Below are 21,724 nucleotides of genomic sequence, written 5' to 3'. Positions count from 1 at the left end.
GGGTGTGCAGAGGGAAGGGGAAGAGGGCTTAAGTTGTGTTGCTTGAGTTGATTTCCGGGTTTTTTTTCTTTGCATGACTGAAGATTTGCACCAGTTTTAACACTGTGGTGCAGCAGGCTGCTGTGGAGAACAGGACCTGGGGAACCACCTGGACAGTCCCTTCTCTCTGCCCCTGCTCTGACCAGAAACCTTTGCCTCCCCACACCAGCAGCCAAGGAACGCCGCCTGCTCTGAGCAGCAATGATTTCACCTGCCTGTCCAAGCACAAGCCTGCTTTGCCCTTTACAACCTGCATCTTTCTCTCCTTTGCAGCTCCTGTCCGTAAGGCAGGTATTCCCACTTGCAATGAGACAAGAAGCAAAACAACCCCACAGGCAGCCACGGGAAGATGAAGTCCCACTCTACCTCTCTTGGAAGACACCCAGGTTTAAGATCCTCCTTGCTCTGTCCTCTTGCATAGTAGAGTTACATGGTTAGAAAATTCAGGGTTAAGTACAAATGACAGTAGCAGCAGTAGAAATACACTGCTTTTTTTTTCCCCCAGGGCCCTGTCTACACTTGACTTAGAACTATTTTAATGGATGTGACTATGGCTGTACCTGAATTAATTTACAAAATTTTTTTTTTCCTGTGCAAACTGGATTTTAGTGACGTTTTGCTATCAGGAATAAGTCACTGCTGTCATTACAGTGATGTCTTTTTTTTTTAATGTCAGCATATCTTAGATTAGAGCAATTAATGATAGAGTTCCACCCATCTAGTCTCCAGCTCAGGCACGCCATTGGCAATGAAAAACTAATTTGGAGAAACATTTGGTGCCTGAGAAAGTTTCAAAAGTGGCCTAATGATGACAACTCGTTTGTTTGTTACAGAGCATGTCTAGAAAAAGCACTCTCTTTCGGGGAAGGCGCACCTCCACAGTGTAGCTGTTATTATGTGAATTACTGTTTGTTAAACACTGCAGCATAATTAGCAATGTACAAGACACAAACACAGTAACCTGCCTTAAGAGAAAGCAAGGCTCAGAAATGCATTTCCCCTTTCATCATTTAATCCAGCCAACATGACTCCTGCTGCAGTCTCTCAGTTTACACACTTTAAAGGTCTACAGTTATGAAACCTCTAATATAAGCCTTTTATTACTATTTACATTTCTGGCTCTCATCGTCACAGAAAGAGCCAATTGACTGAGTACCGGCAATAGAATCTATGCTGGGCTGATGAATCTGTACAAAATCCTGTTTTAAAGGGGTTCGTCCCTCTGGACTGTAGCAACAAAGAGTTAAATGCCTTGTCTCTTAAATGACTAATATCAATCCCATCATTCCTTGTATACAAAGAAAGTGTGGTTTTATAGTTTCTCCTGCCAGCCGTTACCTTATAAATCCCATACAAAGGTAAGACCTTTGTTTTATTTCAATACAAATGTCTCCAGCAAATGTTTACACTACTCTTTTGAAGCTTCCTTAACCCACACCACACCCCAGCAACTACATAAAAATGCCATTTGCCTTGAATCCCAGATGCATACTTACCGAACCACTTGTATACACTGAAATTTCAACATTATTTGCTACCACAGGTTACCTCTTCTTTAATAGATACATGTGTGGCATATATATATTAAAAAAGACACACAGGCATACTTTATTAAACCAGTTGCCAAGTCTAATCCTACATAATTTCTGGTACTAATTCCCCCAAGTAAAGTATCTTCCTCCAACCTTTAAATTTTAAGAGTAGAGAAAATACTAATTTCTTCCTTAATGAAATGAAATTTGATCTAAGTTAGGAAGGACATTAATAATTAAGAACAAAATAATTCTTCTACTAGTCAAAGCTTGTCCTAACTATTGCTAGCAATGTTAAAGAAATAGGGATTGTCACAATACAAACTGCTCATAGACTGTGCTGCTCCATCAGCTTGATTTCACAGTTTGTGCCCACTGGAATCACAGCTCACTTTGGCCCACAATGTCTAAGAACCTAATCCTGCAAATCACTCACTCATTGAAAACACAATTTATTACTGTATAGGCTATGCCAAAACTCATTAAATAACTGGAAAGGTTCCCAGAAGCTTCAGCGTGCTTTGGATTAAAGATCTACATTTCGGTTAAATATAGCAGGACAATGATTGCACGCAAGTGTACACAACTGCACAGCGCACAACTACTGTACACACCAAAAAGCATGTGCCAGCACCTGCCTGAATAACATATCCGCCAACTTGTCTGTTTACCTCATGTCCAAGTTGCAGCGCTTTGCAGAAATCAGTAATTTCTTGACATCATCAAAAGGCTTTTTTTGTCTGCTTTAAGATGACATTTTTCTTTAGCAACTGTTCATTGAAGTCACACCTTTGAATTTAAGGTTAAAAAGTACTTTCCATAAAGATACACAACTAATGTGTTGTTTCAGAGGTAACATCATCCTAACCATTTTAAATTAGCAAAGTATTAATTGGAGAGAAGGCATATCTCAAAGAGTTGTTATGATTTATGACAAACATACTCTCCTTTGACCAGGAGAGTTCTGATTCTTAATTATCTCTCTTGCAAACTAACTTCTATCAGCACTAAGACTGCAAGCAGGCAGACGTACATCTAACCTGAGCTCTCTGTTCAAAGCCTCCACTAGAACTTTGTCAACCACCCAGATGCTGCAGCAAAATCTTCTGTAGGGCAACAGCAAGACAACTACCTACCTTCTAGCATATCATAAAAAAAAAAAAGACTTAGAAGATGTTTAAAGTCAGCCAGTTCTTGTTAATTGTTGTTTGTTTCCTCACCTTTTTATGAAGGTATTTAAAAATACCAAACATAGCATTCAGGTTCAACCAAAGGGAGCCACCAAATCACCTTGCCCATAAATGTTGCATATTTATATATACAGAAGTAAACACAGGAGAGAAACGAAGATGGACTGTACAAAACGTGTTCTTCACTTTCTTCTGCACACTATTTTTGTCTCAAGGAAGGATAAGGAAGAGTGACATGGCTGTAGACCCTACCCCTCATTTCCCTGGATCCTGCTCTGAACCACAAGCCCCACAGTGATCTCTAGACAATGGCCCCAGCAGAAAAGGATGTTGTTCACATCACTGAGATGATTGATAGAGAGAGGCCTCTGCCTGTATGTGGATACCTGTTTTTTCCACATAAGATCCAGCTGAGGTGCTGCCTTACAAACCCTTAGCAGACTCACTGTTAACAGGCAGATTCTGGCTGTCATACCCGCACTGTTATACCCTCATCCTCAAGGGCTTCTAGGAGGATGGTACTGCTCTGCTTGCGTGTGGGAGGAGAAATCTGGCTCTAAATCACCTGCCCTCCAGGTGGAATAGGAAAGTGAGAAATCTGATGCTCCAGTTAAGTCTTCCTAGGTGTGGGTTTGGTCTCCCAGGAGAGACAGGGATATTTGGTTAGGTGATTTCTGCTGCTTCTGTTTGATTTTTCAAGATCACTCCCCTGTGCACTTGCAACGACCGGTCTGTTTTCTTTATTTCTTCCTGGGCCAGTAGAGCGTTTCATCACATCGCATCTCAGAGGCCCTGGAAAGAACTGCTCTGTGCTGCTTTTGTCTGATTCAGAAGAGAAAGGTCTTTGTGCCTGTGAGGTGAGTTTTAATCTTGAAATTGCGGTGAAAAGGGAGAACAACACTGAGCAGAAACAATGGAGCCAGTTTAAAGATCATCATTCAAAAAGCTTAAGAAAGGAGAGTCTGTAATTAGGCCCTGAAATTCTTCATCTCTCTTGAATGAGGTAATTGCTGAAGAAAAAGCAGCCTTCAGTGACGTGCCTTGGAGTCCACAGCTTTCAAACACCACAGGAGCATCCTATGGGAATCCCCAGACCCAGTGCAGCTGGTTATTGTATTAAATTCTCCAACAAGAGCAAGCATGTGGGTACGTGTACACGTGTGCAGGGAGGGAAACACTTTAGTGCATGGTGATCAGCTTTCAGGTACAACCTGATTTATGCTTGATAGCCCAATACCAAACAGTGTTATGAATCCTCTTACTTTTATCAATACAGTTGCAGTTCAAGCTCCTAAAAGATCATATAGTTGATAACTACCCCCCAAAATAAATATGCATAAGCCAACTTGCATTTTAATGACTACTTCCTGCAGAAATACAGGTGTGTTAAAGAACTGCCAGCCCTGGCAATGGCGATGGTAGCTGCCAGTGGGAGGAAGAGACAAGACTGCCACACTCTAGCCCTGGTAGTGCTTCTGTAAAGGTCCTTGGGAAAGTCCGTTGTGCTGGAGATCCTAAACCTGTATTTGCTTGCATAATGATCACACGCACACAACGGTCATCTGTTGTAACTGCAGAGGACAACATACCGCTGTATTTTGAAATGGAATCACGTAATAGGGAATATCTGTGTCGGTGAGAATGTAATCGTTACATGAGTAAATACAGCACCATTAGCAACCGAGCCAAGTACAACTCTGTTTACCAAGGCCAGCTTTTGAAACAGCTAGGTGGTTTTCAGAACTATTGTCTTTTCTTTAGTGCTCTGTTATTTTAAAATGTGCATGAGAGATGAAAAACCCTGTTACTACAAACCTCGGCACCTTCAGTCAGCAAGTCAGGACAGTGAGTGTTAATGCCACCACTCCATGCTCAGATGCAATCTCTCACAGGACTCACTCACGCGATGCAATCTCTCTAATGCTCTGTTGGAAATGCAGTGGGGAATTGTGCATGAAGATGTCTCTGTATCTGAAAGACCCTTAGCACTACTTGAATATTGGGCATTTTGTATACAATGTGAAAACAGTATCAGGGGTTTGCTAAGCTCAATGGTGTTTGCTGTTTATTATTTCTACATTCCCGAGAGTCCCGCATTACCCCTACTCATTTCACACAGCCTATATCCCCTGTTATTTGCTTTCCGGGGGCCATCTTCTTCTTATAATTACCAGCAGCTTTTCATTTCTCCTACACTAGTCCATGCAGATGAAACGCTCTGCCACCCTTTGGACAGCTTTATAAATAAGAAACTTGTTAAAGTGTTCTGCTGTCCTGGTTTATAAGTCCACTGTAGCAGTCACATTCCTGAATGCAAAACCCCATGTCTGATGGTACTTGACCATTAAAAAAAAAAAAAAAAGAAAGAATGCACCAGTCCTCAAAAACAGTCCTCAGAAATGCATTCCCAATTGCAAGGACAGTCGGTGCAACACTATAAAAAATAATGGCATGAACACAAGGGAAGGCATAGTCTAGCTTTCAGAACATTGATTATCGGAGATGTTAATAGTGTAGAAAGGAAGTTGATCATCTAGAGAAAGAAAATACTCACCTTGTGTCCTACACTGACTTTGCAAGTAGTAAAAAAACTTTTCTGGTTTCTCAGGCTGGGCATATTTTAAATGGAAAATCTCTGAGAAGCCACAAGTAAGAAACTACACTGTGAGAGCCCTGCAGGTTTTCCTCAGAACTACATCTCTATTTGTCAGTGATATATGTGTGAATGTAATTATCACCCCGAGAGCTGTTACATACCATCTTGCCTTTTACGGATGGCCAGAATCCCTGGGATCAGCAAAAGACCACCGTTTACCTGGCTTTACAGAGACTGAGCTCGCTCACCTCCACCTACCCTTCTTATTATTTGTTAAAAAGAAGAGAAGTGGAACAGCGACTAAGGATGGATGGAACTTATAAAGGAATACCACCTGCATGGCTGTTACTCACCTTTGCCTCCTCATTGACATCCCACGTAAAGGACACAGCATTGAATGCGATTTCTTCAATATTCCCAATGGTATTAAAACTCTCCTTGTAATCAGCTGTAAGAAATAATAAACAAACAAAAGACTCATGAAAAATGTTTGAACTTTCTCTTTACAATTTGTAGTAAGTTTGCTTTTTCAGCTGGGTTGTCTAATGCATCAAAACTATCTCCTGTATTGTTTATGTTGAATTATTAATAAGCTTAATTGCAAAGAGGTAATATGCTGCAGCTTGAGTCTTATGCATAGTGCATCACTAGCTAATGTTCTTGCAAAATATTGCTTGCTCTCAAAAAGAAATCAGTGGGAATGAGTGGGTGCATTCATTAGCTTGGCCAAGGAATAGCCAAAACTGGAAAACTAACTAAAAGCTATTGAAACCAGCCTGGAGAAGAGAAGGCTGTGGGGAGACCTGATTACAGCCTTTCAATACCTAAAGGGGGCCTATAGGAAAGATGGGGAAAATCTAAAGTAGGGCCAGCTGTGACAGGACAAGGGGTAATGGTTTTAAACTAAACCAGGGTAGGTTTAGACTAGATAGAAGGAAGAAATTCTTTACAATGAGGGTGGTGAAACACTGGAACAGGTTGCCCAGAGAGGTGGTGGAGGCCCCATCCCTGGAAGCATTCAAGGCCAGGTTGGACGGGGCTGTGAGCAACCTGATCTGGTTAGCGGTGTCCCTGCTCCTGCAGGGGGGTTGGACTGGGTGACCTCTAGGGGTCCCTTCCAACCCAAAACATTCTATGAAACACTTAAAGGGACTGTTCAAACCTTGACATAAATAAATGACACTATGGTAAATCCTAAAGAAGCTTTCTAAAAGGCTAAGAGCTATCATTAGAGGAAATAATCAGTAGTGTACATTTCTTGCCCAGCCGTTTCAACCTTCCACAGAATTACTGCACTGGATGCTGGATCTGTATTTAAAAAAAAAAAAAGAAACAAAACAAAACCCACAAAACAAAGAAAAAACCCACAAAGACCCCTTCTCCAAAGTGTGTATAATACTAGAATAGCAAAAAACCATAACGTATTTTTAAATTGTCTGACTACAAAATCTGCACCCTCTTTTCACTTCTTTTCAGAGGGCTGTTAAAATTATCAATAAGCTAGTATTTCAGAAGGAATGCAAAGCAAGAGGGAGGAAGTCCAAATTCCAAAGATGACCCAACCCCCCTCCCCCAAAACAGCAAGGGTGGAAAAACATGTAAGACAGACAACTTCCAGGTCGTCTTTATAATCAAAAAGAGGAACAAGCCCCCTTTTTTCTCTGCCTTTGCCAGCCATTTTAACACACTCTTATTTTAGATGATAGATTAAGAGAAAGACCAGGTTTGTAAGGGGTAATACCCACTTGATTAAAGGAACTTCCAGATTCTTCACACAAATACATTAACTCTCTCTGGGACACACGCATTTCCTTAGAATCCCTCCAGGGTTGTAAGGGCTGTAATTGGACTCAGTGCCAGAGGGTTGAGATTACATCATGCAGCAATCTTGATCTATGTTTGCCCAAATCTGCGCTTCAGAAGCGCGCTGATTCTTAGCTTTGTAATCAGTTATAGAAAGAGGATGTTTTTATATTCTATAAATGAGACACCCAAATGGTTTCAATATTCATTTCCTTTGCCTTTCTAAAAATAAACTATTGGACTCTAAAAATTAATTTGCAGGTAATAACTGTTATAAAATAATTTATAACAAAACCATTGCTGCAAGGAGAATTATTTAACATTTGAGACATGCAATCAGTACACTTTTCTCTCATCTGAAACGCAGACATGCTGGCACTTCACTAGGCAAGTGAAATTGTGTGCCTGGGATACATGAATGATTTTGGATACAGTAAAAATTCACTGTTCTGACTATAGGAACAGCACAAGATATCTGGTGATGCAGCAAGTGAACATGGTGTTTGAGAGGGCAAGCAGGCTTTTCATTCCCACCATGAACTCAGATCTCCTTTCTAACTGAAGTCATTGGCTTCGTTATCTAAATTCAGTGTAGGAATGCAAATGAGAGGAATTAGAAGACACATAAGTAGTTTAATATGCATGTGCACACATCCACCCACCCCTTAAATTTATGATTCACCAGAAAGTGCCTCATGAAACTGAGTGTTGCATATGGGCGTGCTGTGTAGGTGCACTTTGGAAAGACATGAACAAGATGTCTTGTAAAGACACATGTTTTCTTCTCCTAAAAGGCTGTCAGAACCTCACATCCCACCACCCCTTCCCTTCTCCCAACACATGCCTTCGCTTCCTTAATTGCCATACACAAATCTCACAGAGTGTCTGTGTGACATGCTGTTTAAAAGCAGAAGTGCATCCTATTCCCCTCAATTTACAGATAATTAAAGAAGGATCCTCAGTAGATTAAGAAAGCATTTACATCCAAGGATACTTGAAAGTTGTTAGTGTGACTACAATTTTTCCTCTTCTGCTGCTGTGAGTTACCAGAAATAGAAAATTGGGGTTCTTCAATATGCAAGAGAACGGCTCTACAGGAATTATTTCCTTTTTTGTTTAGTAAACTGCATATTAAACAATGGCAAATTTCAACATTAAGTACTAATCCTTTGCGTGTATTATATACCATTGTAGTAGTTTTTGTATTGCGCACATAAATGATACAAAATATCCTGTAAAAAAATATGGGCAAGACTCTGGAGCACAAATAACCCCTACCTAAAGCTTCCACACTCTTTATGTCCATGTTTGAACCTGTTCCAGTGTTTGTCAAATTATGGTACTGATTCTAAATAATCGATATTCGCTGCAATCTAGTGTTGTATTCTTTATTTGACATTATTTTAAAACAAAAAGCTAGTGATCCAATGTCACAGCACAGCATTGTGGAAAAGTCAGCTTTTTTTTTTCCCCTCACTCCTGCTAAAAACAGTTCAAGTGCCTCCCTCCTTCTTCAGAAAAATCCATAACAGCACACAGCCTGTTCTGAAAACACCTTTACTTCTTGCTTAATAAGTGTCAAGTCCTCAGGTTTATTCCTTAGGCACTAGGGACTTGCTTACATGCAAGTACCTGCTTATCCTATTAATATCAATGCAACTTCGGACCCCATACTGCATCTAATCCATTCATCCACCCTTCCTCCCAGGAGGTGCACCAGTCAGTACACAAAACAAATTAAAGCAGTGACCCCTGCACGTCTGGAGTGAGGGAACAAGGCACTCTATTTCCTCTGATCTCCAGAATGTAACTGCAGGCCAGAAGGCAGGCAGACAGACCTGTGCCACCAGGGAAAGCAGCACAAGCAGAGTCATCACCTCTATCTGAGGACTGAATAGCTGGACCCCAGAATGAGTACATGCCAAATTCATTTGATTCTCTGCCCATTAAGGACCAAGTCATGCTTTAGATTAAAAGTGCATTCATAAATAATTAAAAAGGATTCACGGGTATTAAACATAAACAAACATTAAGTTAAAATAATATTAATGATTATAAACAGCTATGGACACATAGATTTATCACGGTTCACAGATAGTTTTAAAGGAGATTAATACATGATTAACCCTTTATATACTGTTGATAGTTGGAGTGAAATCCAAAATAAAAGAGAAGTGGGGCTAAAAGCAGATTGCCAGACCATCCCCTGAAGTTGGGACAAATCTGATACATACCCCTATCTTAGCAAGCTTTTCTCGCTGCCTGTTTAAATGGCCCTCCATGCCGTATCCTGTCACTTGCTAATCTCCCTCATAGACACCTAATTCTCTTTGTTAACTACACAGGGCCTGTACACTAACTCAGTATCCCTTCACAGGAGTCCTTCAAGGATCTGAATTTTTAAAGTAAAGGGAAATCTTCATAGAGCCACACAATAACTTAGCTTGGAAGAGACCCTTGGAAGTTACCTGGTTCAACTCCTACCCTACTCCCGCTCAAAGCAGGGCCAACTTCAAATTTGGATGAAGTTGCTCAGTTAAATCATCTGATGATAAAGTTGGAAGATTTTGCTAAATGGAGCTTGATGCTTGTATGGGAAATGTAGTTGGAAGTCATTCTGCCCTAGTAAGCCCAATATCCACATTGTAAGTCCCAAAGAAAATGAAATGTACTTTAGAAACACTGTACTTGGAAAGAGCTAAGGCCGTATTTCAGTTGTTCTCAAGAAAACACTACTGAGTAACATCTAAGTCTTTCTTCTGAAAATGCCCTGCTCTTATAGTTCTTACATCTGACAGAGTGCTATATCAGTAAGTCTTACTACACCAGGCTTTGCTCATGTTTGCAGTCCAAATAAAGAATACGCGCCAGAGTGCCTCAAAAGTCAGCACAGACCTATTTCATCTCAAACTAATGGAAACATAAAAGACATTCACTTTAACACAGATAAACACACAGCTCATGCACAGCCCTGTTTTGCAGGGCACTATTTTATAGAATACGCATCATAAGCTGACTTGTTTGGGTAAGGGGACTGAAATGTGCTGGTACACCACGAGTGTGGTGGAGTCGGAGGGTGTTGGCACTGCAGTGGAACGAGCTCCTCAGCACATACCTTCAAAGGTATGAGCATTAGCACTGCAAGCTTGTAGGGACTAGCACAAAAAAATGAGGCAGCCTTCAGAAACAGTTGTGACGTGGCATACTTGCTCTTTTAATGTGTCATGATAGGCGTCATTTGGTCCGGGGTGGAGGTTTTACTGCCTTCACTACCCCAAAGGACAAAAAGAAAAAAAAAAAAGAAAAAAAAAAAAAAAAGGTAAAAAAAGTTCAGCCAGAATTATGATGATAAGACAAGAGGCAGAGAGGAGATTCAGGAAGAGCTGTTTTGACCAAATAGACTTGACTTTAAATAATGCTGGCCTCAGTAGAGGCTGCAGCATTTGGAAGTGGAAAGGCACTGCATAAGTAGGTCCACTTAGGGACTGATGCCCTGATCACCCAGTTCAATCACCCCTGAAGTCTTGCAGTGCTCCCTCCAAGTAACCCTGCTTTTTTTTCCCCCTCATCTCTGCCCCCTCTCATTCCTGCCATTCAATGGTTTGGTTCCCTCAGGCGGTCAAAACAAGATAGACTTTCTCTGCTTTGGTCTTGCCGACTCCTTTAACCGGAATCTGCTGCAGATGGCTGCGTGTGTAAACTGCATGTGGGAGGGGAGAAGCGCTTGATGTCTAGACACTCCCACAGATTTCAACTTCAGGCTCCTTGGCAGCAGGTACGTGTTCTTCCTCTACTAAAAATCTCCCAAGCATGCGGATAGGGCAGTTCTGGCTGAAATGGGTTTGTAAATACCTTAGATGGGATGAACTGTAAGGATAGCACACCAGGGCTCGCTTCTCCTTCACTTTTCCCTGACACCAACAGGACTCAAAAACTGGGGGTGTAGGAGTCCTGTGCGCTCCTTTGCAGTCACTATAATGATTGCATCTTCACTCTCAGGCTGCAGTTACACATCAGATTAGCTAACATAACTGTTATGTGGGCTGCTGCTGTTACTGGATCAAAGAGTGGATCAGCCTTTGAAAAACTAAAGGAAACAAACACTCTGCCACTCCTGAGGAGATGCAGACCTCGACTTCTCAGCAGCAGAAGGTGAAGCACCATTAAATACTCATGCAAGGGGCAGCTCTTCTTTGTGACTAGAGGACCATTCCTTCTGCATGATCTCCATCCTGCCTCATAGACCCCATAGCCCAGTTCTAGCAGGGACAAGCCGCTGCTAAAAACTGTGGTGCAAGCCTTGCAGCCACTGCAAAAACATCCCACCATATCCCTGTGCAAGGCACCAGAGCTTTCCATATTCTGCAATCTTCCCTGAAAGATCTGGAGATCCTCTTACACTCACCAATGTCGAGGACCCTCTGTTTAGCTGTGTGCTGCCGAGAATGCCAGTATTTCCAGTATTTCAGCTGTTCGTCTCTGTTTTTATCCTCACTGAAAACAACCATGACCACGCTCTAAGAAAATCAACAGTACAAGTTGCATTAGTTAACATAATTAACAGTCAGAAAGACAAAAATTAAAATCTCCCATATGCTTCTAATGCTGGTCCAGCCACTGCCCTCCCCCAGCAATTTGGTTGTAGAAGACTGCTGATTTATATTCCAGTCCAATATTGCACTTAAAGACTCAGGGCAGAAGAAATGTAGTTTTAAAATAATGCAGGGCCTAGGATTATGTTCTTGATAGTCCAAATAAAATGTAATCATATTCTTAGATTTAAGAAGTTCAAGCTCCCTTAAGCAAAAAGTAGTCATTCTGAAGCCAGAGTATCCCCAATTCCAGTTCTGATCCAAGTCCAGTCTAAGTGTTGGAGTTCAGTGTCACTTTGGAAGATAACAAGGCATCCTTTTACAGTGTAACGTCATGGAGTTCAGGCTCGCTGCTAAAGGCAGGACATTTTTTGGTTTTGCCATACATAGTCCAAATATCTTTCTCGGTAGCAGGGATCTTGCATACTTGTATTTAATGACAAACTCAGTTTGACTATTTACTGAGTTTTGCTGAGCTTTTCAACTTAAGTTCTGAATTCCCTTTGTTAAACTGTATGATTCAAAGGAATCAGATTGAAACTTTATGCAAAACTTCACATGAGTAATAAAGGCTTTTTAAAAAAGCCCTGCTGTAGGCAAGCAAAACAAAAAGCACAAAACAATGGAAGAATGCTTATACTAGGTAAACTGAAGTGAAAAGAAATCACAGACAACAAAAAATTCACTTTTAAATATCTTCTTTTGTTCCCATTCTTCCTTTAACCCTGAGTCACCAAGCTCATAAAAAATACTATCAAGTTGTTTCATAAGCCAAGGAGCTGGATCACCATTGATTTGTGATCTATATCCACACACACAGTCAACTCTTCACAAGTTCTGTGACCTTCTCCATTCCACCTAGAAAAGCCAAACATCACTGCTGCGTCTTCCATGTCCAGCTACTGCATGGGCACAAAGCATGCCATGGATGAGTCCCGAGTTATGCATGTGCGCAGTGGCTGGCCAACAGGTATACTGGCTGGCCAGCTGATGCACTAACCAGAATTGGCAGTGCAGACTGTATCTTTTCCACTGAGGACAGTATTAATCTTATTCCTCTATGAACCATTTACATGGAACTTGTAGAAGTTTAATATCTTCAGAACCTCTTGCCCCTCTGCCAGGTTTGGATGGAATTGGCAATAAATTCAACAGTCGCTTGACTGAGGGCCTAGCAAACAGAACATGATCGTGAAAGTTGCGTGTGGTTTCACAATCTTCTGTAAACTGTATATCCTCCAAAAGAAATGGTCTCATCTCTCCTTTACAATTTCCACCCTTCTGCTGCCACAGCTTCAAAACTCATGTGGCTGTGCAATGAATGAGACTTATGAGGACTGGTTTTCAGCCAGACCAGTGAGCTCCTGACTCCTGTTTCAGCTGTACAAGTGCTAGAGCTGGCACCGCAAAGGGGGAAGGAACGGGTGGCTGGCAGGGAGAGAGACTTCTCAGCAGCAGAGAAGTCTTGCAGCAGAGAGGTCTTATATCAGCTTCAGCCAACAACAAAATGCCATCATCAGCCTCATGTCCTTAGGAAACCAGGCTAAAAATTAACTGCTATTCAGCTTTACAAATCATTGCTTCTCTTTAAGAAGAGTCTCTCTACACTTCACATATGACAGAAACATATAGGTGGTGGTCTGCTTCACTGCTCACATTGACTTTCATTGGTTCCTTCTACTAAAGTCATAACATTTTTACAGTACTTCATTTATTTGGGTGGAAACAGTTTTGCAGCCTCATACATATGCAGCCCTTCCAGCTTCAGGGTGAAATTTGCAGGGCAGCAACTCTGAGGCTCATTGTTCATTCCAAGGTTACTGGATTAGGGTTTGCTTACTCAAAAATATTACCAGGGAAATCAGGAGGCCCGTTCACTAGGCAGATGTTACTGAATACCCAAGCTCCAATTCTGCCCCTGGAATCGAAGATGCAAATCACCCGTTTTGTCATACTACTGGGTGAATATCAATTGAAAGCTCATACTTATATGATATAAATGATTTAAAATTTATGTCACATTTTATCTGAAATGCACTGGAAAGCAGCTGCTGAAATGCACAGGTGAGTGAAGATGGACTTAACGCAGTAGATGTAGCAGTTCTCTAACTTTTTTTTTTAATCATGGCAATAAGTTCACCAGTGTCAAGTGCAATATCTGCACAATTACCATTCTGCCAAACCATAAACTGAGGCATATATATATAAAATTAATTCATAAGATCACACTTCGAAAATACTTGAGACCACCATCAAAATTACTCTCCCACCATTACACTGGGCATAAGAGCAAGCTTGCTCTATCCTCTCCCACAAGAAAAAAAAGAAAAAAAAAAGAAAAAGAAAAAACAGCCAACCACAACTACATTTATCTGCAGAGTTGCATTCCCATCTTAAGAAAGAAATTGGACTATACCCTGACTTTGCTGATGGGATGCCGGAAACATTTGTTGTCACCCGTCTCGCTCAGGGTGATGGCATAGAATTGTCCTTTGTTCAAGTAGGTCATGGGCCCCTCCCCTTGCTTTTGACGCAGAGATTTGGTAGCTTCTAGCGTATACTGAAAAGTGCTGCTGAAAAGACAGGGAGACAAACCAACAAAATACATATCACTTTCTCCTTTTCTCTTCATCCCTTTGTTTCTTACGTATTTCATGCATTGTATAAGCAAGGCATAAGAAGCTAATAATAAAATTCCAGGAAAAGGAATACACAGATACTTAAAAATGCAATTTTCTTCTTTCAAGTTCATCAGATCTGGCAATCAAGTGTAAAACTATCTGGACTGTAAGTCTCTTGGAGCAAAGTCTACATCATTACTTTCTCTGAGAAGGACCATCATGAAGTACAAAACTACATACCCCACAGTGAAAGTGTCAAATAACAGGAGGGAATTCAGTATGATTTGCAGAAAATCAGCTACCTCCATGGACATTTAGACTTAGAAGTGTCACAGAAAGAGAAATTAAACAAACAAACAAAAACCCCAGAATAAAACTTGTAGCAAGAGATGGACACAGAGAATGGAAAGTCCAACTGCTACTTTTGTACAGGGCAGAGAAGGAATACAACCAGAAGGGACAGTAGGTTCATTTGTTTAAAGACAATATGCAATCAAGGTTTTTACAAGCCTTTTTTTCAAAAATTAATCAGACAGAACAAAGTACCTACACTTAGTTGTATCTGCAATCAAGTAACCTCCCTCAGAAAAAGACAAAAATTAGAGAAAAAGAGAGTTTGCTCTTGTGTTGGAAGTAAGATTTTAGAAAAGATCCTCCTTCACAGGAGGACTTTCCACTTTTAAAGCAGTTCTCAAGCCATGAAAAGTTAAAGCTCCATTAACTAGTGAACTGTTAGCTGAACACAATCCTCACAGAGCCTCTTCCAGCTGCCTCCTCCAATAACGGGCTTGAACAATAATCCTCACATTCTCTTAAATGAAAAATAATGTTAACTTTGCAGAATAAATCTTCTCTTCAAACTGCATTTGGTCACCACAGGAAGTTTAATGCAAGGAGTCACTTGCAGGATGTCCTCACAAATTGGAGATACACAGGAAGCATTTTCACAAAGGTCCTAATTCAGCAAAGTAGGCAGTGCTGGAGTAGAACTAAAAGGGTGAATATGTTGGTCCAAAACAACAGTGTATCCTTAACTTTCAAGCAGGTCATGCAAAGGTCAAGCAAATACTCTGGATCATCATAACACTGCCATAGCAATATGGAAATACGGGGAAGACAAAAACATTTTTAACTAGCCAATGGGAAAAAAAAAATCTCTAAAATGCATGAATAATAATATTTAAATCCTCACTTGAAGAGAAGGTAGAAGAAAGAAAATAACTTGATCCACTGTCTTTCCATCCAAAGGAAGAAGTTTCAGACAGTTTAATATCAATTATTTAGTTTAGTAACAATCATTCAATCAAATAAAGCCATTTTCTAAGTGTTTCTTAGCTTGTAAATGGAAATCCAGTCATTTTTCTAGTTGCTTAAAAATTACAAATCAAAACAAAACTAAAGTAAAAGGTGAACACTAGCCTATACCTATCCGACCCACTGACAGCAGTACCAGCACTTCCCAAAGATGCAGTCGCTGCCACCACGAAGGCTCTCACGCACAGTAGAAAGGCAGGATCAAGGGGACGGTGGTCCCCCTTGCTGCCGCCCACCATAGAGTGCACTGCCTGAGTCCCCCTGTCCTGTGTGCAAGGGGAACAGAGGCTCTGTTGACACTGGCAAGTGGAACGGCCCTGTCTGAGCAGAGTGGAAGAACAGAACCACTGGTGTTGTGGACCCAGCATCCATCCCGCTGCATATGCTTGTCCTGTGGAGTGACTGCCCATTAGCGGTGGGGGCACATCCTCTGATTCAGTGTCACGCATAGGGACTGCAGGTTATGCACTGCCAGACTGCTGCTTAGGATGAACCAAAGTCAGACGCACAGTGTCTTAACAGAGCTGCCTACAGTCTGCCACGGTCTGGTCTTCTGTTCCCTGGCATTCTGTATGTTTCAGAAAGATATCAAAAAATGTAAATCCTAGACACACTGCACCTGGCCAATTTTACAATCTCTGTGTGGTACCACTTGGGAATTCTCTTCTTGTTCCCAGCTGGCAATCAAAGCGTGCCCCATAGCAGGAGGATTACTATTACCCTTAAAACTTACTGCAGTCACTCAAATGATTATAATACCATTCTGAATCTCACCATGAGTCTTAACTAAAGCCCCATGTAGTCAGTAAGGGATCCTCTATCAGTCTTCCAATTAGTTTCATGTTCACCCCTTCTTTTTTTCAATCTGAAGCTTTCATTTCTGAGCACCTATCACTTCCTGGTAACTCCCAAGGAAACTGCATTTCATTTTTCTTAATGTGCATTTGAAGGTTTTGTCCTAATGTGGACCTGGGCCATAGCATGAAAGACTTAATGTCTGAGAATTGTTAGCAATGCCAATGCTTCACGATTCAATTTTATAAATATTCAGTGTAGTAAGTGAGCAGTCTTTGCTAAATATCTGTTTCATATGTACTGCCTGTATAATGACTGTTCTGAGCTCACTGCAGTTAATGATTGTTTTAACGTACCTCAGAAAGAAGATTAAGCTGTAAGGAGCCTTCACTACAGAAGCAATCATATGCCTACTCCAGGAAAATATGTAGGCATGTTCCTGTTTCTAAAGTGAGAGTAATCTCTCAGATATAAACAGAACTATTCACAAGCATGAAATGAAGCATCAGCTTATAAATTTTACTGATCGCAGTCTTTATTAGTTAAGTGACCCTGCAGTGTTTGGCCATTCTACACATGCATTTTTCTGTGCTTAGCAGGGAGGACACTACTCCTTTCAAACATCAGTTTTTGAAACTTTTTAAAAAACTTTTGGGAATTCTTAGGTTTTTTTGGACAGTTTGTAATAGATACTTAATTTATATTATTTTATAGACAAACATGAAGTACCACAACAAGCAGTGTAAAAAGACAGAGGGTTTCCCAGAAAACCTACTAGGGATAACTAGAAAAAACAGAAGGGAAAAATAAAGATAGGAATTCCATAAAGTTGGTGGAGCCAGTTCAACCATCCTGGACATCTGATTTGTACATCCTGCCATCCCGAAAGGTGAGGAAGACTTTCCATGACCTGGCTGTCAAAGTTGTACCCTGTTACCTGGGGGACCTCTCTTAATACTTTCGTATATCTCCAGAGGCTTCAGAGAGTTACTAACTTAAAACAATGCTGGTGGAAGATAATAGATGAAGATATAAACTGGTCAGATTTGAAAGTTAATACGCACAGGAGAAGGGGAGAGTGCTGCGGGCAGCATCAAGGGAGCTCTGCAGGTGCCCCAGAGTGATGAAAGGGAGGGTGAGAAATGGACACAGGCAGCCTATCCTCAATACATTCCTACATGATACCAGTCAACACATTTCAAGGCTTATGCCATACCTTGTTTGTTCGTAAATATATTCTTCAGCCCCCACTGACACACTGCGATACTTCTGAAAAATAAAAACAATTAAATACAGTTTGATACAATCAAAATGCAAATACTACCAAAACTAGAATTATGTTTACTTAAGGACCCCTCAGAAGAAACCAACAACCATTTAAAACTCAAAATCTCTAAAACCAACATGGTCTTTACACTAGAATTGACAGAGATAATTCATTTATGTCAAGCTTTTGGAGTTTTTCATAACCTAATTGCTACAGGAATGTAGCTGAAAAACATCTTCTGCCTTATTAAACTCCTTGGCTACACATTAACATATTCTAAAACAAGCCTGTAAAAATGTACCCCATCTCAAAGACAAGTAGATTTTCAAATGAAATCATAATTTTCCCAGAGACTTCACTTTTTGGTTTGTTTTGCTTTATTTAAAAATACATGCGTGGTCAGCTGACCTTAAGGCCTACCATGAAATGCTGACAAAAATTTAGATTGTTGTACTGTCTATTTTGAATAGGCGTGGTGACACAGGCTGAAAAAGTATTTTACCTTCAGTATAAGATTCTGTTTGAGCAAAATGCACACTCTACCAGGTGGAAGGAGACCTACAGTCACTCTTTAAAAAATGAAAACACATCTATCAAAAAAAAATTATATCAAGAGGTGGAATTCTAAAAAAAAATGAAATATTTTTGCAAAGACTAAGCAAGTATTTGTACTCTATCTTCCTGAGCAAACGAGCCCGTTCGTACTCTACTTTGTAAGCCTTACTGTAAGCCTTGCCTTTTTCCTGAAACATGTTTTTGCTGATTTCTCTCTGATTCACTGATGGATCACCACATTTAATCTCCAGCATTTCTTTTCTGTCTTTTCTGATCACCAGTTAACAATTAAAAGCTGGTTTGTTTTCAGAAGTGTCAAGTCAGGAAATTTTTAAAACAGTTTTTAATTTTACCTTATGCTTAACTGTGCCACAACAACTATCCAGTCAGATACTAGTTAAGTACAAAGGTTTTATGTAGCGGTTGGGAATATTTCCTGAAGATCAAAAGTCAAGGATCCATGAGCAGTAGAATAGATAAGCTAAATACTCTAAGAAATCTAACATCTGAGCGGTTCTACAATAAAGATTGTCCCATATTAACATGCTGGTCACATTTTATATGAACGGTAGAGGTTGTCATTGTCCAGAACATTCCATTTACTTACCTATTCTCAAAAATTCTGTTTATACAATAAGGACTAATAAATTCATCACAGCTAAATAAGAATATGAAAGAGATGAGAAAGGTGTATATATATAATTGTTAAAATTGTATCCGAAGAACATAACAAGTGATTGACCGAAGTGTCCACTACCACAAAGACGTATAAAAACTCGTCGCTCCTTCAGTATAACAGAACTAAGTCACTCAATAAACATTTTGAAACAATTTCCAAATATGTATTCATAATGTGTTTAAAAATTGAACAGGTACCAGAGCAAATCTACTGCAGCCAAACCCAGCCATTCTCACCAAGTGAATAGGAAAACTGGTAACAACTGTATTCCTACTTTAAACACTAATTTAGCTGTCTTTTGGTATGTTTTGACATTTCACTTTATGCTCTCCCCACACCTGCTTCATACAGCTGTCCCTACACAACAGCACATGGCTGGAGAACCTGTCAGGGCACCGCAAGGTTGAAGCACATCCCAGGATTGGGGTAGTTCAGAAAAAAACAAGGGACATGCTGTGTTGAGTGAGGCTGCAGCAGGGTGGGAAAGCTCTTCCTGCTCCTGTGCCACAAGCATGTGAGCATTTGGGGCTAGAAGGCCACTAACAGTGGCACACATCTCACCTAACAGCTACAGATGGGGACCTAGTTACAGTTAGCTGTTCAGCCTCCCTGTACAGTTAATAGGGGAGGTGAAGATGGAGAGGGGTGAGTGCATCTGGCAAACGATTCCACTCACTTCTGGCAATCAGATTTCAGCTGCCTCTTTCCATACTGACTGCAGAGAAAGCCTAGATGACAAGTATCACACCTTGTTATTAACCAATCATTTTAAAAAACATGTAACAAAATATTACCACTGTAACAAAAATTACCATAACATGGTGTTTGGGATGCAAGGCCAACATACAGATGTAAATTCCCTTTTTACCTCCAAGTTAAACAACTTTGCACATTCAACAGCACTTTGCACAGCGCAGACTGGCAGTTTGGATAGCTGTCAGCAGAGCATCCCAGAACAAACCAACGTAATGGAATCGCTCAGCTACAGCACCCTGGGGAAAGCCATGGAGACGGTACCACTGGACTCTACATAAAGAGCCATTTACTGGTAACAATGAAAAATAGCTGAAATGATGTGATTTGATAATGCAGAGCAGTGTTTCTAATCCAAGGTTTGATCTTACTGATTTTTCAATGCCAAGCTAGATTTCTTCATTTATTATTCATTTAGTTGACCTAAATGTGTTCTGCATCTGAAAAAGGATTTCACCTCCAGTCCTGATCTATGATGCTTGTGTGGAAACAATTTGCTTTTCTATAATACACATACACAAACACATGGTAAACTTCTTATATATTCAGTCAGAGTAACTCAGACTTAATGCAGCTTGCCTTGTACTTTTGTTACATTTACAGTTTCATAGAGTTAGAGGAGAAAAATCCAAGGAGAGTTCTACCACCTAGTATCTCTATTTGCAGAGGTACTGTCAGCTTTAAATAATTTGTACCTTTCTACGTTTCTGGCTTGTTTGCTTGTCGTGCAGCTGGCAAAAGCAGCAGAGGGTACTCACCATATTAAAGATGACTGTATAATTATTTTGCATGTAAAATAGTTCATGGTAGCTCCTTGTCTCAGGTTTCCTCATTCCCTACATATGCATGCACCTGAGTCTTTCCCTGCCTGTTAACTTCTCCATCCCCCTCTAGTCACCCAATTCTACCACTTTTTCTCACTTGCCCATGTTGCAGAGTAAAGCTTCGTGCAACAGACAGCTTCCAAATAAATTACTTGGGTTTATCTAATAGCAGAGGCTGACACTGCTCATTTGCACTTTCAGCAGAGCATTAAGAATTTCCCAGTTACAAAGTGGCTGCTATTTCCTACTGTTATGAATAGGTCTGAAGGCAGATCTTGTTAATGGAAAACAGATCTTCTTTCAGAATGGCAACTATCCTCTATTTGACACAATATCCCAGAAGACAAAAGATCAGTATCTATTATTCTCAGAGTTTCCAATAAACAACTTTAAAACTGTCTCCTGAAATGCCTTATGATGCTCCCCTATAACCAGAGCACAGACTGACAGGAACATGGCAAGAAGCAGAGGTGAATTTCTTGAAACAACCATCACTGTTCTTCTAATGGCTCTTGTGGAGAGCTCAAATCTCCTTATCTTGTTTACAGCTTTTTATTGAGTTCTTAGATGCTAATTTGACATGAAAAACTTACTTCTGTTCCTCCATCTTTGAAGGTGTCACTGTATGTACTGTCAGGAGTGCTGCGCTGGTCATCTTTGAGATAATTTGTGTGGGGAGCAATGTTGGACACTTCATATGGTTCAAAGATAACCCCTCGGTGCTCCTCATTTTCTCCTCTTGCATAGTGTGCTTGCGGGGTCATAAAAACAGGGGTGAACTCCTCTACTTTAACCACAGTCACTCCAGTCCCTGTGATGGGCGTTGAGCTCCCAGACACGTTTGTAGTGTATTCCCTTTTAGTCGACTCCAAAGGATCTTGGTTCAAGGAAAGATTAACTGGCACTGTCTTCAGGACTTGCACGCGGTTCTCTCCCCCACTTAAATTACTCTGAGCTTCCGTGGTATTAAGACAATTTCTGTGAGACAAAACCAAAAAACATTATGAACTGTCCTGATAAGAGTAAATCTCCTCCTTAAATAGCTTAATGTTCTTAGATGGCAGGAAAGATCTTTCAACTCTGATAAGCCATTGCCATAAGAAGTAGTACATTAACAAATACTAGGCAAAGGACATTGTGAGGTAACCAGAGCTCTTGAATAGG

General features: G+C 40.5%; 1 protein-coding gene across 1 annotated transcript in view; it reads right to left on the bottom strand.

Moving 5' to 3' along the window:
• GRHL2 (grainyhead like transcription factor 2) overlaps positions 1–21,724 on the bottom strand; it is an 82,872-nt gene that overhangs the window by 26,539 nt on the left and 34,609 nt on the right. Inside the window, exons 5-9 of the mRNA XM_009638313.1 lie at positions 21,154–21,538; positions 17,699–17,751; positions 14,169–14,325; positions 11,566–11,677; positions 5,711–5,805 (exon numbers count right to left, since the gene is read on the bottom strand). Of these exons, the coding sequence (XP_009636608.1) occupies positions 5,711–5,805; positions 11,566–11,677; positions 14,169–14,325; positions 17,699–17,751; positions 21,154–21,538 (802 nt within the window). The remainder of the gene's footprint in view (positions 1–5,710; positions 5,806–11,565; positions 11,678–14,168; positions 14,326–17,698; positions 17,752–21,153; positions 21,539–21,724) is intronic.

Source organism: Egretta garzetta, unplaced genomic scaffold (assembly GCF_000687185.1).
Source record: "Egretta garzetta isolate BGI_Z169 unplaced genomic scaffold, ASM68718v1 scaffold154, whole genome shotgun sequence".
Lineage (NCBI taxonomy): Eukaryota > Metazoa > Chordata > Aves > Pelecaniformes > Ardeidae > Egretta > Egretta garzetta.
The sequence above is the reverse complement of the archived record's forward strand: the minus strand, read 5'-3'. Positions and strand labels throughout refer to the sequence as shown.